This window comes from Hermetia illucens, chromosome 4, assembly GCF_905115235.1.
Source record: "Hermetia illucens chromosome 4, iHerIll2.2.curated.20191125, whole genome shotgun sequence".
Lineage (NCBI taxonomy): Eukaryota > Metazoa > Arthropoda > Insecta > Diptera > Stratiomyidae > Hermetia > Hermetia illucens.
In genome coordinates, this window is record NC_051852.1 from 103719028 (window position 1) to 103735915 (window position 16888).

At 39.3% G+C, this 16888-nt stretch overlaps 1 protein-coding gene across 5 annotated transcripts in view; it reads left to right on the forward strand.

Annotated features, from left to right (window-relative positions):
• Positions 1-16888, forward strand: part of LOC119653475 (LIM domain-binding protein 2) — a 201586-nt gene that overhangs the window by 53763 nt on the left and 130935 nt on the right. For 4 of the 5 annotated variants that reach the window (XM_038058093.1, XM_038058094.1, XM_038058095.1 and 1 more), the window contains exon 3: positions 8778-8798. The exons of the other annotated variant lie outside the window; for it this stretch is intronic. In XM_038058093.1, coding sequence (XP_037914021.1) covers positions 8778-8798 — 21 coding nt within the window. The remainder of the gene's footprint in view (positions 1-8777; positions 8799-16888) is intronic. 5 annotated transcript variants of the gene reach the window in all.

Consider the following 16888-nt stretch of genomic DNA (forward strand, 5'->3'; position numbering starts at 1 on the left):
GAATGTATTACATGCTACGTATTAATGGATCAAATGCAAGAAGTACACAAAACCTTTCATACCTGAAGCGTCCAACTTCCGGTTTCCCGCCTTGTTTATCGTTTATTTCATTTATTTTTTGTAGGATGACCCAACAGCTGCTTTTCCTCCTCCTCCTTAGAACTAGGAATTTGAGGCAAAAGGAATGAATAAGCGAAATAAGTTTTAGAGAGGAGGGTGTGTGGGCCGTGAGAAAAATGGACACTATACATTGTCGATTAGTTCTGCTGAGGTATTCATATGGTTGTCAGCTTTCTATATTCCTGTGGTCAGGAGTATTGTTAGTTATTTTCTACAGAATGGTTATGACGATAGCATTTAATATGTGAAGCAAGCTGCTGTACACTGCCATACATTGTATTGCTTGGTGAGGGACTATAATCGCGGATAATCCGTGGCTGTCAATTGGTTCAGCTCCTCTCACAAACTGAAGCAATATTTTGTCTCATTCCTCCTGTAATAGTATATGGTATCTGATAAAGGAGAGAAACAATTTTGTCCTTAAGGTTGAGTGTGAAACACTCAATTTCCTTAGGTCCTAGGTGAATAAAATGGCGGAAGACGACAAAGAGAACTACCTTGAGGGGGTCATTGCGTGTGAAGGTCCTTTTTTCGCTCTTTTAGATTTTTTTTTATGAAGAACTGGATAAAGGTATAAATACGAATTTTTCACTTTATATTTATTATTATGCACATGAGTATGCGTACTAATTTTTCCAGCCTGTAGCAAAGTTCATTATTGAAATACAGAGCAACTTATACACCTATCTCCAAAAAAGGTGCATTTTAACGTGCGGACTTAATCACGGTCCGCAAACTAGGATTATTAAAAAATATTGAAAGCTGAATTTTTGGTTGTTAAACTTTTTTTTTGTAAATTTTGGTTTTTTTTCAAGGCTTCTCTAATTAATAAAAAAAAATATATCGTATGAATCGTAATTATCCTAGTTTGCAAGACCCTATTATGTTCTGAATAAGTCATGAAAATTCCAAAGAATTTCGTTGGATATATTTGGGCTATGGTGGCAGCAAATTTACAACACAGTTTCGACAAAAACCCATTTAAAAAGTAGAATACGATTTTTAACCATAAAATCTTAACCGACCATTAATCTGCTATACCTAGTTCATAAACCTTAGGTTTCTTCAAGAAACACATGTAAAGTCTTGGCTTCAATTCTTATGGTTTTAGCAAAGTCATTCTAACGTCCTTCGGACCGATATATACGCACTTTATTACGACGATCGACATAAATCTGGAATGTAACGTTTTACCTATTTAACACTCTAATTTCCGAACGACTCCGAATATAAAATCAGTTTGCCCATATATTCTACACTATATCTAGATACAATTGTTGCAAAAAAATCAATTCCTCAGATTCGACACGTGGGATGACCCCCTTAAACACAAACTTTATCCTAGGATGTTTGCAACTGAGTAATGTTTGATCATCTTAGGAAGAGGGCGAGAAATATGCTGCTGCCCTTTGATTGATTGAAAAACTGTTAAGTGGAAAGACGAAGGCGGTCGAACTGTGCCTAAACACAAAATTTGTTGCTTCCTGCTAACTAATTTGTATTGCCAGTTTCGGCCAAGTTAATGTAATTTTTTGTCGAAATTCCGATTTTAGATAATAATGTTGGTCACTATTTGGGGTTTGTAAGCATATAAATTGAGCTAAGATTAAAAAATAGTTATTCCTTTTTAACATCAACATATTCGATGACGTCGATCAGACCTGAATCTGCAAGAGACTCATCTGAAGTGGCCTTTGTCAAAAAGCCTCACCGAAGGTTATCTGGTTGGTATCAGATAATCTCTGGGAGATGGTCCTTTGAGAGCATATGTTCCAGGAGAATTTCCGGGGGATATTTTCTTGGCTCGATTATTTGCGTTTGGCCCCTTTGTGGGTGTTTCATGATGATTGCGGCTCTGCCCATATTGCGGGCAGAGTTCTTTGTGGGTACAAGCGTGAACTTGCGCTGTGCAACTCGACCACATAGTTGCGGTAGAGGTGTTAAATAGGCCTCACATCCACTGGTATGAATAATGAGAACCTGTATTCAGTACAAACCACAATGTACTGTTGTGCCAATCGCGATGGGGCTTTGATTGTGGTCTACAAATCAACCCGTGTCCAGGACACTTATCATCGACCCCATCTTTGAAAGCCTATTTCAGCTTACAAAAACTGTTTCGCTCGAAACGTCACACCATAGGGTCAAAGCCCTTACTGCACAAGACTATGATCCGGAGCCTACATAACGACGAAATCTATGAGCGATACCACGACCGTCAGGTTGTGGATAAAATCCGGCTCAACAGGTTGAGGTGGACGGGTCATTTAATCCGTATGGATGAGGATCATTCAGCCCGGAAAGTCTATTCGGAAAATATCTATTGTAGAAAAAGAAGACGAAACAGAACCTGCCTGAAATGGAGCGATGGCGTAGGTCAGGACGCCAGACAGCTTCTAGGGATATCGAATTGGTGGACCTCGGCACAAAACCGGGATGTCTGAACTTCCTTATTAAGGCAGGCTTAGACCGGATACCCTCGTATTATCTGTATGAGGAGTCCTCCTTTCAATTGTTCTGTCAGAATTAGGAGGGCTCACAATTTCGTACAGCGTTCATTAGTTGACTTATGACTGCAATCGTAGTTTTTGCAGCAATAATATCGATCGATATCGTAGTGTTAAAATGTATATCGGCTCAATGTCCTCTTTAATAAAAACTATTAATGTTTATTTTAAATTGAAGTTGCTAAATTTGATAAATATTTGGAGGATAATCGTTCCTACTAATAGGACTTTTGTTAGTATCACTTGATAGGAAATTGCATATTAAGGTAGTATATAAATAAACAATCGAATTAAAAAAAGAGAAACAAGAATACAATTTTTTCCAAATAAATAATTTCTGTGCAAACTCCGGAAGCGGGAAAAAATAAATTTTAATTGTTTAGGATAAGTGAGGGATCCTAAGTCCACAACCACTTGTTGTTGGACCGGACCAAATGGAGAGCAACTTACTCCCACGTCTCTTTGGTCCCCGGATCCCTCGTTTGGGGCATGACACCCCAGCATTACAAAATTATAGGACAAACAGTTTCGTCCAGGGCAAAGGCAACTCGTCAGACGCTGAGACCGTGAGTGGCATTAGATGGAAAACGCTCCTTTATATATTTGGAAAAACACGCCAAGGGTCCAATAGAAACCAATAGTTTGAGCCTGAGTTAGGCTAAAGCTAAATTAATTGTTTAGGATAAGTGAGGGGCAGCGTCTGACGAGTTGCCTCTGCCCTGGACGAAGCCGCTGTCCTATAATTTTTTAATAAATTTTAATTTAGTTGCTCACACCATAAAAAAGGTAGATGCTACCCTAAAAGTTACCGATGAAAAAGCGCAGTTTGTTTCCTGAAGCATTCTGAACCCGCACAGCAACCTGTTGTTAGTGAAAATTTAAGAATCAATCTTCAAAAAGTGCATATCACATCATTGTCTTAATGTCTCTTAAGTTAAAAAAGTGATGGAAAGAAAAACAAACGAAATCAAAAAGCGAATTTAGTTAGCTAGTAAGAGTGTGTGCTAATATGTATAGACTTGTGATGTTATATCGCCAACATCACATATTGGATTTGGCAACCGATATTACCAAACACTATCTATCAATAGAGTGATATTCTCAACGTTTATGACATTCGTAGCGTAAAATTCATGGCATCGTCAAACAGGTAATACTTAACGAGGAATGGACTTCACACAAGAGAAGGAAAAAGCGAACGATTTCCAAATGCTATTGTAAGATATTTTCAAATATAAAGAACAGGGAATCATGATTCTTGCGAACGGGGGTGTTTTGTAAATTGCATTAAATCACAGTGATGTTAACGTGGTGTTTTCTGATTACCACACAAAAACCCAAAACCATTGAAGTCAGCCAAGAGAACGGGAGCCATACCACTAACAGATTCGCAAGCGAAATCGGTATCGGCCCTCGACAACCACCACTTGTACTAGAATAAACCGTGAGGTGCATTGAACGATACATTACAATATCACTCGTTAATATTTGGTGATGGCTTGTGATTTGATATCACAGGCACGGACATCATAAAGCACTTCATATCACAAGAGTAACATCTTCATTACTTCTCTCTCGGGTGATAATACAAAGAGGCTGTAATGTCACCTGATATTTGATGTTTGCATCTCGCTCGGTGATGATAATGTGATATTACATTTCGTTATTATATCAATTAGTTCAAACTCCACTAATCTGGTCGATTATTTCAAATGGACGACTATCGGCTAATCCGACATCGTAAGACCACTTTCTTTTTGGGTTTGATTTGTACTTGCACCTTAATATACCTAAATCATTATTAAACACAAATTATGTAAAACATTAAGGTGTTGCAATATAAAGATAATGTCATTTGCATTCTGCTTTCATTGGATATTTTTACCTATGTTTCTACTAAATGGGGCGCATTTTTTGGTGATTACTCGCAGAAACATCATTGCAATGGAAAGCATCATCGCAAAGTCCGAAATTCTATGTTTTTAACTCCTAGGATGATCATTATAGTGGAAAGCATCAATCCAATGTGAATGAGGCGATAATTGGCTACGAAATGCTAAGCTCACCAAGAGTGGAAATGTGTATGGTATATGTGATTGCATCGCCCATAATTTCAAATCTGATAAAAGAAATCCATGACCCTTTCCCCTTCGTTTCAACTTCACACTAGAACAATTGTAAACGATAAATTATCAACCCCCCGGCGACATTGACCTACCACAAAATTTCGTCTTATTTTCGCAGAAGAGACCGCCAGGTCCATTATATACACATATCAGAAAGTTAAAACTTTTTCTCCCTGCGCCATTTAATCGATACGACCCGGAATATATCGAAATTGGGTGCGAAAAGTTGTTTGTCACGAGCTATCGACCGCCTGTATACTAATATATGAATGAGCACACATGTGTATATCCTTGTCGATTTCGGGAGAAAAACTCCAAAAAATCTTTAGCCAGGAAACTTGCTCGTGGAGAAGATTCAACAACAAGTTGTATCAGCAATATGTCAATAAACGATTATAATCCTGCTGATTTTTACTTTAAAGTACTTTGCAGATGGCTCTTTCGGGATAGGGTTCAACTGACGGCATTGATATGCTTTGAATATGTGCAACTGCGGTGGAGGATTGTGGGATCATAAGTTGGTAAATTGGTGACTGGAAAGTTGTGAAAGAAAGAGCAATTTCAACTTTAGCCTTTTCATGGAAGGATCGACTGTAGGGATGTATCTCAATTAGATGGCTTCGTCTGTTCGCGCTTTTGTATACAAATGGACTTGAGTTGCGGATTATGTATGGCTTATTCTGGGGACTTTGGTGGTCAAGAGTAATATTCTACGAACAAACTTTTAATATAGAACTTAACAATGAATTCAAACATAGACATGGTAGGACTGATCATCTTTGTGATTTTATTAGGAAAATTTATGTGAGTATGTGGGAGTGATCTCAATCGTTACAGCTTCAATTTGAACCACTTTTTGACATATGCAACTGTTGCCATGTTGCCTATCGTCTTCAAATAGGTGAAACTAGTAATTTCAATTTTAAATACCTAACCGAATAGGTGCTAACTCATATAATTATTTAGGTGAATATAACACCATTATCATTGAATGTTTCCTTCAATAGATTGCGGTGTGCTACGTACGTTGCTCCTTGAAAATAAAGATTTTGCCTCTGGCCGACATGTTTGAAGAAGTATGGAACAATTATCCTAGAATCTATAAAGTACTCTTGGTAGGGACTCTGTACATGTCACGGGATGTCAATAATTTTTTTTTTTATATATTAAAAAAGTTTCAATTTTGCTTGCTTATACGGCCATTCAACCAAATATCGCCTAAATCATTGAATAACATTTTGCGCTGTGGCCATTCCATTTTGAATTCTGGCAGTCCCATTTTCGGCTCATTTACTTAATCAATAGCACTTATAGTGCAATGGCAAAATAATCTGAGCACAAATCGCTTGGTATTGCCAGTTTGAAAAACAAACCAGAAATATATCGTACGAGGTGGTCTGTCAACAAAGTTGCGATGCGATGACTTCGCACGTCTTTAACAGAATCCTTATTTTTCCGTCTCAGAGGGCAACGATACACCGGCTTCCTTTTTTTGGATCACACGGATTTGGCGTTGATGGTTTTAATGACGCATGATGCCTTTGATATTGTCGTTCAATCGAGAAATCCATAGGAGCTAAATCTGAGGAATAGATCGATTATTCCAGCATAATGATTTGATTTTTCGACAAAAACTGTTCAATTCCGTAATTGTTGTGATGAACAATCCAACCTTTGCTCATCCGCTCTTCCCTTCTCCTACTCCTACTACTCCCAGGAATGAAGTTAATAAAGGAAACCCCCAACCAATTGAAGTGATACCATCGACATTTAACTTAAGTTTTTCTTCAAAGCTGTGTGAACTCTTTCGCAGTTTAAGCTAATGCTGCTGGTGATATCTAGCAACGTTTGTCTCGCGTTTTAATCTTCGTCGCACCAGTGGCTAAGGACACCGTTTTTGGTCGATCGCTTTGTACGAGATGGATTTATAGACATGGCAGATTGTGTGGCGTATCTCTCGAATTATCACTTGACAAAGTAAAAAATTCTCCGGAACGTTTTTGGTGACTTTATGTAGCTGGTTTTCATCACTTCTTCATTCTGCTTTATTTTTATCCTTTCATGAATAAGTTCTTTTTGAGACATCGTGTACGGGCTCACATTATTTCCAGGTAACTAAGCCCGCTTCTTCCACTTTGTCTAGGTAATAGTTTAGAGACCAACGCGGCCTGCCAGTAAGATACATACATATCTCCTGAGCTGAAATGTAGTGACTGTACCAATTCCATTTCTGAGTTTTCCGTAAAGACTCCTGAATCCGATTCTTCTTTTTTGATCCGTTGGTGAATATCATTATTATGCCCCTAATTCCATCTCGCCTTTCCCCTCTTGTGGCGATTACCGCAGAGAATGTAATCTCAGAGACTAACCGAAGCATCATATGATCTGCAGTCATAAGAGCCACGGTACCAAATGAACTTATGACGTATGATTGCTTCACTTTACAAGCGCCAATAGTGTTTGCGTCGTTAATTTCTTTCAGGTTGATCCCTAATTGAATGGGGCGTAGATTTGAAATAACTGTGAGTGCCTCGGATATCGTATATTTCATTACTACACCTAGTCTCAGCAACTATAGAAAAGTTCCCATTACATGGAGCACCAACAAGGGAGAACGAACCCCTCCATTCCCTTGCTTCAATAGATTTCTCTTCGGCCATAATATGGATGCTTCTTCATCTTTCACTCTTTGAAGGACCCATCTGTTATACCGCCTTGCCGCATTATCCATCAATGTTCCGAAAGCAAATTTTTCCTCATCGCTATAAGCTACGATAGCGACGGGGTTATTTTCATGGATATACTTTTTGAAGGTTTTTTTTTTTAAAAAAAAAACCCTATTAAAATCGGTTGATTGTTTGTATATCTGTCACACATACTGTTCTCAGAAACGGTTGTACCGGGTGACGCGAAATTTGGTGCAAAACTTGGAACTGTGAACGTTCACGCATGTAGTAACACCGTTCTATATCGAGTTTAAGGGAGGGTCGCCGTATATGCAAAGGAGGGTGTAATTTTTTTTCCGCCAAGTGTGGGGTATCACAAGAAAGGCCTCCATTAATGCTTTCCGAAGTTAGTATCAGTTTTGACATTGCGGGGATTAGAAAGTGATCATTCACTGATTTATTCTCAGAAACTACTTAACTGGCAAATTTGAAAAAAAAACCATGAAGTGCATCCTGTACGGTGTTTAGGCGTATAATATATATCTCTATATCAATATACCTATGCTCAAATAAAGTTAATAGTATAATAAAATGTTTTTGGGAAGTTGACTGGAAACCCTCTTATCTTTATCCAAAAGTCAAAAAACCAAGCTTGGTTAAAATCTTACTATTACTGAGTTATAGGAGCCCAAAATTGTCTCTTTTGTGTAAATCTACTGTAATCCAAAACATTGAATAACACTGAATACTTTTCCATGTCAGATGTTTCGAAAGTCTTTTTCAATAGTGGAGTGTTTATGGGTAGGAGCTATGCTCTGCTATTATACCTTTAAGTTGCCGGTAGGATTTTACTCCTCCGTCATCTCGACCATTGTAATTTAGTATACATTCGTATGGGCCTGTTGCTAAAGCATTTTTTCAAATCAGTTTACTGCCAGAGTCAGAAGTTCAGTTAGTAGTTTGCGCCAGCTTCTTGTTATCAAGATCCCTTCCAAAATTTGTATTTCAGGGGCAATTCAAATAATTTGTTCTTCCCTCTTGTTTGCGCTCTTTAGTAGACTAAGGATATATTTGATATATAATTCCTGATAGTGCTACGCATGGTGAACTGTGTTTAACAGAGTTGATAACTAGAAAAAATGTTTCTCATTTTGAGAAGACATTTGTTACGATCAAACATAACGCGCAGATTGTAATCCATATCTTGGAATTCTAGTCAACTCAATTTTGGTAAATCAAATCTAGTCCATTCGTCATCCAAATATTAGACCATAAGTCACTTATAGTTCAATTAGACAACTAAGTAAATACTTCTCTACCTTTTCAAATCAAATTAACACTGTTTCAACGTATTTCAGCGAAAGCAACTGGACGACAAGGTAAATAGAAATTTTTCTGAGATATTCTTTTCTACTTTCCATAAATGCTTTTCTAATCTATCCAGGTAAAAGAATGAGAGGTCACAAAACCCTGAAAAAGAAAATTTGCGGCCTGCTATTCTCCTCCTAAGTCGTCAGTGTGTTTTCCGTTTTTTATCCATGCATAATTGTCAGGATAGCCAGGACATACGTAAACTAAATGGATACTCACTTTCTGAAAGTTAAGTGGCTATTCCTTTGTTTATTGTGGAATGGTCCAATGAGACTTAACGCTCTGTCGTCTTTGGTAAGAGATCCCTTGGTTATTTGAGGTTTTACAAATTTAGATGCAGAGACGCAAGCTTTTAAACCGGCCCGATATAGTCAATCAATATAAACCTTCAGAGACATCTGCAGAAGTTGTTCAGCTTAACACGTACTGTAGAAATTTGGTTAAATATGGTTCAGGTTATTTCCAAAAGATGTCTAAAGCTCATCCTTGAAGCAGTATATCACTCAGGTATTTATCGTGGCTGCTTTTATACATACTGCTCCATTGACATCAACTATAGTGACTGGTTTGATGTCCTCAAGCTAATCAAGGAACTTAGTGTCTTCTACGATAAGCTTTTTGAAGAATTAATGTAATTTTTTACAAGCTGATCGCCACCTTGATTTTAAGAAGGCTTTACTTCTAAAAGCTTGGGTTCTTCGATTCCACCATCTAATTCGCAGAATTTGTACAGGTGTAGATATTTTTATCGATCGAATCTTCTTATTGCTTTTAGGATTTCCTACTGTGCTTTATTATTTGGTTCTTAGCTTGTTAGGTGTACCAGAACAGTCAATGCGTGATCAACCCACTCTGATTTTTACAGCTTCATACGCCTGGAGACATCAAATTTGCTGAATATTTCGTAAAACTCATGTTGACGCTAATGTCACCTTTCCATTGCACTTCTTTCCGGAGAATTTTCTTTCTTAAGGCTTTGCTTAAAGGCGCTCATTATTGTCTCAGTCAAATTCCGCTTGAATAGACTAATATTCGATGGATTTGAGTATTCAACTTCCAATATATTCCCAGCTCTAGTTTGACTAGAAAGCCAGTCAATTGTCAGTCCCTAAGGCCCAAAGATCTTCACCAACTGTATTGCTGGTAAGACACTAATTGTTTGTTTTAATATTTAAAAGCATAACTTCCGCTTGATAATCTATTGGGAGTTTGCATAAGTTTTTTCGTTTTTTTTTAAGTCAAACTTCGTTTCCTTCGTGATCTATTACATACTGCTAAGGAACTGGTAGCAATCAAATCCCCTTTTTGTAAAACGTAGATAACTTGAATGAGAATGAATCCGTAGGCTCGGTTTTTAGAGCACCTTTGTTAGAAAACTTTTTTCCTTTCAAATTATTAATTAGGTACGGGGTTGGACTAACCTGCTGCTAGAATAACTCTGCAATTTTTCTTTGGGGGAGAGCAGCAATGTAAAGCTTGTCATTTTCAGGTGTGAAACACAGCTGTTTATGCGGGCTATGTTACCTGTTTCTTGACAGATAACTTGTTGGATCCTAGAAATCAAATTTCAATCACATAATCTAGGGATTGGATTCTTCTTCCTATAGTGGTATGGTGTACGTTGAACCTCTCTGCTAGTTCGGCAAATTATTTTATTTTTCTTCTCAAATACCACTGACAATTCGTCGTTTTCAAGACTTGGGGAAAACCAATAACATTGTGACTAGTAGTTCCATTCTGTTGAGATCATGATCCCGAATAGGCTATTCCTGAATCTTCAACTTCAGAAGTAAAAAAAAACCTTCTAAGTTGGCTTTTGATGCTTCAACTCCAGCAACAACAGTTTTGTTGATCTACAAAGCCATGAAAATAGGCTCTGCTCAATAAAAGCATATTTTTGAAATTGGAAAATCAAACATTTCTTGAGCAAATGCCAATTTTGCTCTGAAATCTTGCTCTTTTAATTCCTACATTAATTGTATCTTAAACATAGTAGTTTAAAATTCAAATTTAGAATTCTTTGTAAGTGGATGATTTTTTCGCTGTGCACATTGTCTTCAGTCCTTGATGTTCTGTTTCTTTAAAAGGTTTGGTAAAAATTTTAATCACATTTGTAATCGTAGGTTTACGAATTCATTGTAATCCGTATTTTGAGCAAAACAGTGATTGTTGTAATGTGAGAACGATCGCTTTCAAAAAACGTAGGTGTGTCCATGAGATGGAAAAGGGACGTAATTCCTAAGCACCCACTCGACCAGCCAGAAATAATATCACCGTATTAAATATGGCTCAAGTTGGATGATTTTTTCATCTATCGAAGGCTCCTTGTTGCAAATAATAGCATCCTTTTTTGTTTTACTTTAATTTACTGAAAACCCGTGCTTGAGGCACCAACTGTCAATAAAATTAACGATGGCGAGATTTTGATTAACAAGTAGCACATAAACGTCATCTACATAAGCTTAGGCTTGTATTAGTAAGATTTTGCAGTTCACTAAACCATGAGTCGATCAGCATACTCCACAGAAATGCCAATGAATATGGTCTTTGGGGACAGCCTTTCGTTACTACTATGATTAAGTAGCGATTAACACTTACTTCATCATACAGTAAGCTTTGCATTAGCACAGCGATGATCCACTTAGCTAAGGTATCAACTACACAATGCTCTCTGGCAGCATGACACAATTTTTAGGATGTCAGAATGTCCATGTCTTTCGGAGCTGCGTCCTCCATCTTGGAAAGCAAGTTAAGAAGGTTAGGTCACTGGTCAGGTCACTGAACACTTCAAACGATGTTAGCACTTTTTCCCGAATGTAACGGTTAGCGGGTCTCCCAATACAGTTAGTCATCTTTCCTAGGCTACCCTAATCTTCTACCAATAGACAGGAGATGTTTCCTAGAAGTCCGTCTAGATTCTCTATACCTTCCTTTATCATCGTTGGATGCTGTATAACCTCTTTCAGCATCGCTTAGCAGATGCCCTCAATGCCAGATGCTTCGACATTCTCAAAGGATATTATAGAAGCTCTTGTCTTTTACGGGTAATTAATTAATTTCGCAGTGTTCCAGTTTCTTTTGCAAGAGTTTCAACAGAGCCTGTACTGTCTCAACTTTGGAGTTTTAGAAAATATAATACGGGTTTCTGAGAAAGTCCTACTTGGCCGACTCCCTTCCCCGTTTAAGATCCCTGCTCACTGAAGTCTCTCTCTCGCCTTTCAGCTCTCGATTCTACCGTTGCGGGTAATAGGCAAGCCTCTTCAAAACACTCCTATAGTGTGCGATTCAGAGCTTAAAAATGAGCTTTAATCGCCATGGGAGGCTATAGTCACTTAAGAAACTGCACTTTGTATCGAAGAAGCCCATTGAATTTTGCTCAATCCATTTATCTTAAATTCTATCTTTGTGTTAGAGTCTGTTCGCCCGTAACAGTCAAACTAATTTCCAAGTACAGTGGTCTAACAGTAACAATTCGTTTGGTTTCCGCCACGTCTTTGGTGTGCAAATATTTTTTTGTGATTTGTGGAATGTTTATTCCATTAACGAAATGGGCGGGCACGTTTTCCGATTCAGAGTAAACGTAACGAGGTAGCTTTTGCTCTTATTCGCCCGAATTCTCCAAGCCATTAGGCACTGTTCAACTTTTTGTAAATATAATTTAATTTGGAGAGGAGGCATACTTAGGGTTTTTATGAGAGCTAAGGATCGTCTTGTCGTCTGCGGATGTAGATATAATCAGATTATCGTCAACCAGCAGATCGGAAACATACATCAGATACAATAATGGTCCTAGTACGGTTCCTTGGAACACCTGATGATGATCTTTGGACGTAAAGCTTTTGTATTTTAATGGGAGCGACCAACCCTTGAGATAGGACTTCAAGATGGCATACATATTTGCTGGGAGAATTTTTTTGTAAAATAGCCCGTTGTACCGCACTCTGCCGCAAGCATTGGCAATTGAGAAAGGGGGCGGAACAAGATTTTTTCTACTGAGAGCTTGTTTTATTGCCGAAACGATATGGTGAAACTGTTCTGTTGTGCCATGGTTTTCTCGGAATTCGAATTGTTCGTGGAGATTATATTCGCGATGGAGATGGCAATACAAGAGGCACCATCCTTTTCAAGTCCACCCAACTACTGGCCTATGCTGACGATATTGAAATTATGGGAAGAACAACCCGAGATGTACAGTCTACCTTCATCCAGATCGGCGCGAGATCTCGGACTGGACATTAATGAAAGCAAGACGAAGTTTTTGACTGGGTTGGGTGTAAAAGCACTTCGGGCTCAGCCATCATTTCCTAGGCGCAAGGCTGGTGAATGTTGTTTCGTTCATTTCAGACTTCTACAAGTTTTCAAAAGAGAATAACAATGATCAGTGTTTGCTGCCGAAGTTAGACTTCTGAGGTTATTTTGCATACTCTGTTGGTTTTTATCGCGCAAAGCTTTTTGTAGGCCTTTTGTTACCTCTGATAGTTTTTAACTTTGGACGACGATGTGTATCCTATGCACGTCTCAAATTTCGATCATCTCTAGGATACGCGCTGACAACTTGTATCGGTTGACTACGCTTCAATTTAGTGTTGTGAAAAGTCATGCAGTTAGGTACAGGGCGCTGGTGAAATGGGTAATTCATTGTCTTGCTTCATATTCAGAGCTATTTCGTTGGCTAAGTGGGAACATAGTTTTCCAAATATTTCAACCAGGCAGTCGATTTTTTTGTCAGAGCTTCCGCTTTCCCTGAAACGCTGTCCGAACATGTTTACGATAACACGAGGGTGATCGGATGAGAGTATTGTAAGATGACGGCAAATAGGCTTTGAGTATAGATTTATTTCAGGATAGTTGCTTCTAACAATTTCGACGTCAGGTGACAGGTCTTCATTGTAGAAGAGCTTAGCTCCATTAACTGATTTGATATCAAAGATTTTGTTAGATCGAATTCATTGTTCTTCCAACGGAGAGATAGGGCAATTCTGCAGCTTTTTTAGCCTTGTTGCCAGGAGCAAGGAAAAGGATTTGATAAACTGTAAGTTGATTTGATCAACCGCGACGAGTTTGAAGCCTGCGGTTTTGGTAGTGCAGCAGAGTGCATGTCCTCATTCACAATGGGTCTCGTTTTTTACGCAAAGCTGTGTTCAGTTTAACGTCTTCTCTGGTTCGCGATCGGTGGTCATCACAGATTTGATTCCACTAAATTACGTTGAACGAGTTCTTTTCACGTCGCTAGCTTGTCTAATTCCCGTCTCTTCTAGTGAAGTTTTGGGAGAAAATTGTAACAGCTAGGATTTGGCCTGCATTCTCGTCACAGTGTGAATCCTCATACGAGGTTTTGCCAATGTATGCTCTATACCCCACGCGTAGATGCATTGTGGAAAATCGCACTAATATTTTAATTTGCTCTAATCTGTTTGAGTCAATGGTTATTACCGTTCTTTATTATCCAAATAAAAATATATCTCCTTTCCTGATATGATTGCCAGGGCCAGGTTAAAGAGGACGCATAATAGGGCATCCCCTTGTCGTAGACCGTTGTTGATGTCGAATGGCGTTGAGAATGATCCTGCTGCTTTTATCTGGCCTCGCACATTGGTCGGGGTCAGTCTAGTCAGTCCTATCAATTTCGTCGGGATACAGAATTCTCCCATGGTCGTGTACAGTTTTACCCTGGCTATGCTATCATAGGCGGCTTTAAATTCGATGAATAGATGGTGCAACTGGTGTTCTATTCCAACAGTTTTTCCATCGCTTGCCGCAGAGAGAAAATCTGATCTGTTGCTGATTTGCCTGGAGTGAAGCCTCTTTGGTATGGGCCAATGATGTTCTGGGCGTGATCCGGCCTAGCAAGATAGCGGAGAATATCTTATAGATGGTACTCAGCAACGTGATACCTCTATAATTGCTGCACTGCGTGGTATCTTCGATTTTATGTATGAGACAGATAATGCCTTGTTGTCAATCGTCAGGCATTGATTCCGCTGTCCCATACCTTGAACACAAGTTGATGAATCACTTGGTGTAACTGGTCGCCTCCATATTTAACCAATTCGGCTGTAATTCCATCGGTTCCTGACGACTCGTGATTTTTAAGCTGATGAACTGCATGAAATGTTTCTTCTATACTTGGTGGTGGCAGTATTTGTCCGTCGTCTTCTGTTGACGGGACCTCCAACTCGCCGATGTTCTGGTTGTTCAGTAGCTCATCAAAGTACTCAACCCATCGCTCCAATATGCCGATTCTGTCGGAAATCAGATTTCCCTTTTTGTCTCGGCAGGATGAGCATCGAGGTGTATAAGGCTTCATTCTGTTGACTTGTTGATAAAACTTGCGCGTCTGGTACAGTTGCTCCCTGTACTTTTCTAGTTCACAGACTTGGTTGGTTGGTTCTCCCAGGCTTCCTTTTTCCATCTGTGAAGTCGCTTCTCCGGTCGACAGAGTTCGTGATAAATCTCTGCGCGTGCCCGCGTTCTTTTAGAATGCAACATTACTTGGTATGCGGCATTGTTCCGTTCCGTTGTTAGCTTACATTCATCGCCAAACTAGCCGTTCCGACTCCTTTTGCGGCTAGGGCCAAGTACGTTTGTGGCCGCATTTATGATAACGTTCTTCAGGTGGGTGTGAAGATCATTTGTTGATGCTTCATCTCCAGGACCTCTGTTGACTGCGGCTATTACGGCATCTGTTTCCCTCTTATAGGTATCGTGGAGGGCTGTGTTGTGGATGGCTTCAGTGTTAACTCTCACCTGATTATCAGAGGGGATTCTGGGTGGTATTGTTATTCGAGCTCGGAGCACCATGCCTATATGTTCTGACATTCATCAAGGCTGAGAAGGGTGGCGTTCGATCAACACGTGGTCGATTTGGTTGGAAGTGGTCCCGTCTGGAGAGGGCCATGTATGTTTGTGAACCGCTTTCCGTTCAAACCAGGTATTTCCAACAACCATTTCATGTGACACTGCTAATTGAATAATCCGCAACGTTATAATTTGTATTTTGGTGTGAGCTATTGGGGCCATTATAATATATGGTGTAGCGGCTCTTCTCCAGGAAACCGGTCCTTGTCCAACGCATCTCCTGTAATGCTGTTACATCAGCCCTATATTGGGGACAGGGTATCGGCTAACTGGTCAGCAGCTTCATTTCTGTACAGGGAGCGCACGTTCCATGAGAAAATGCGCAAATCGTTATTCCTTTGTCGTTGCCGGGTTCGTCGTTGTGTAATCCGTCCAGTCCGAGGCTTCTATTGTGGCTTCGTAACAATTTGTTTTCCATGTAGGGTTGTCAGCCCTACCCAACCCTCAACCTGGAGGACCAGTTGGTACAATTTGTCCCATTTTTAGGCACGGGAGACTCGCTCTCATCCTTCTCCGTTTGCAGCTTTTCGTTAAGAAAGAGCTCCCAGCGGTCACCACGTGGAGGTGGAGGTAGGGTTTGGTAGTAGAGCTGTTGGTGTTGGTTGAGTGGGCATTTCCCGGGTTTTATGCTCCATCGTGGGTACCAATCCACGTTTCGCCCTGGGACCTATACTAACCTTTGACCACCCTCACTCAGTGAGATCTTACACTAAAAAAATGAACAAATGGTTCCCGAAATGCGGTATATGTTATTAAAATAAAAATTTTAGTCTAATACAGAATAACTTTCTATTATAATTTGATTTTTTTTTCTCTATTCCGCTTCGATTCTTCTTCGCTACATCATTCCAGGGCGGCCCATTGTCAACCACTCTGGATAGGTGGTACCGCTCGTATAGGCAGCCAATAATGGAATTATCTTCTTTTCTTAATATGTGACTTAACCATGACTTAACCATGACCTCTCACAATTTCTAGGTAGGTGAAAACTTTTCTATTTTCAACATGCGTTACAACGTTGTGACGTTCATTTTGGTGATGCTCGATGCCTCCTTTTACTCCGTCTTTTTTCCTAGTGTCTTTCAGTTCTAAGAGCGTACTAATCCGTTATTGTTTCCAACCAAATAACTTCAAGGTGCTGTATTTCCTATATTCATTTTTCCTTTTTCGGTTATACTTCAAAAGCTGTCATCTGATTTTGGGTGGTATTCATTCATCTGATTTTGGGTGGTATTGTTTC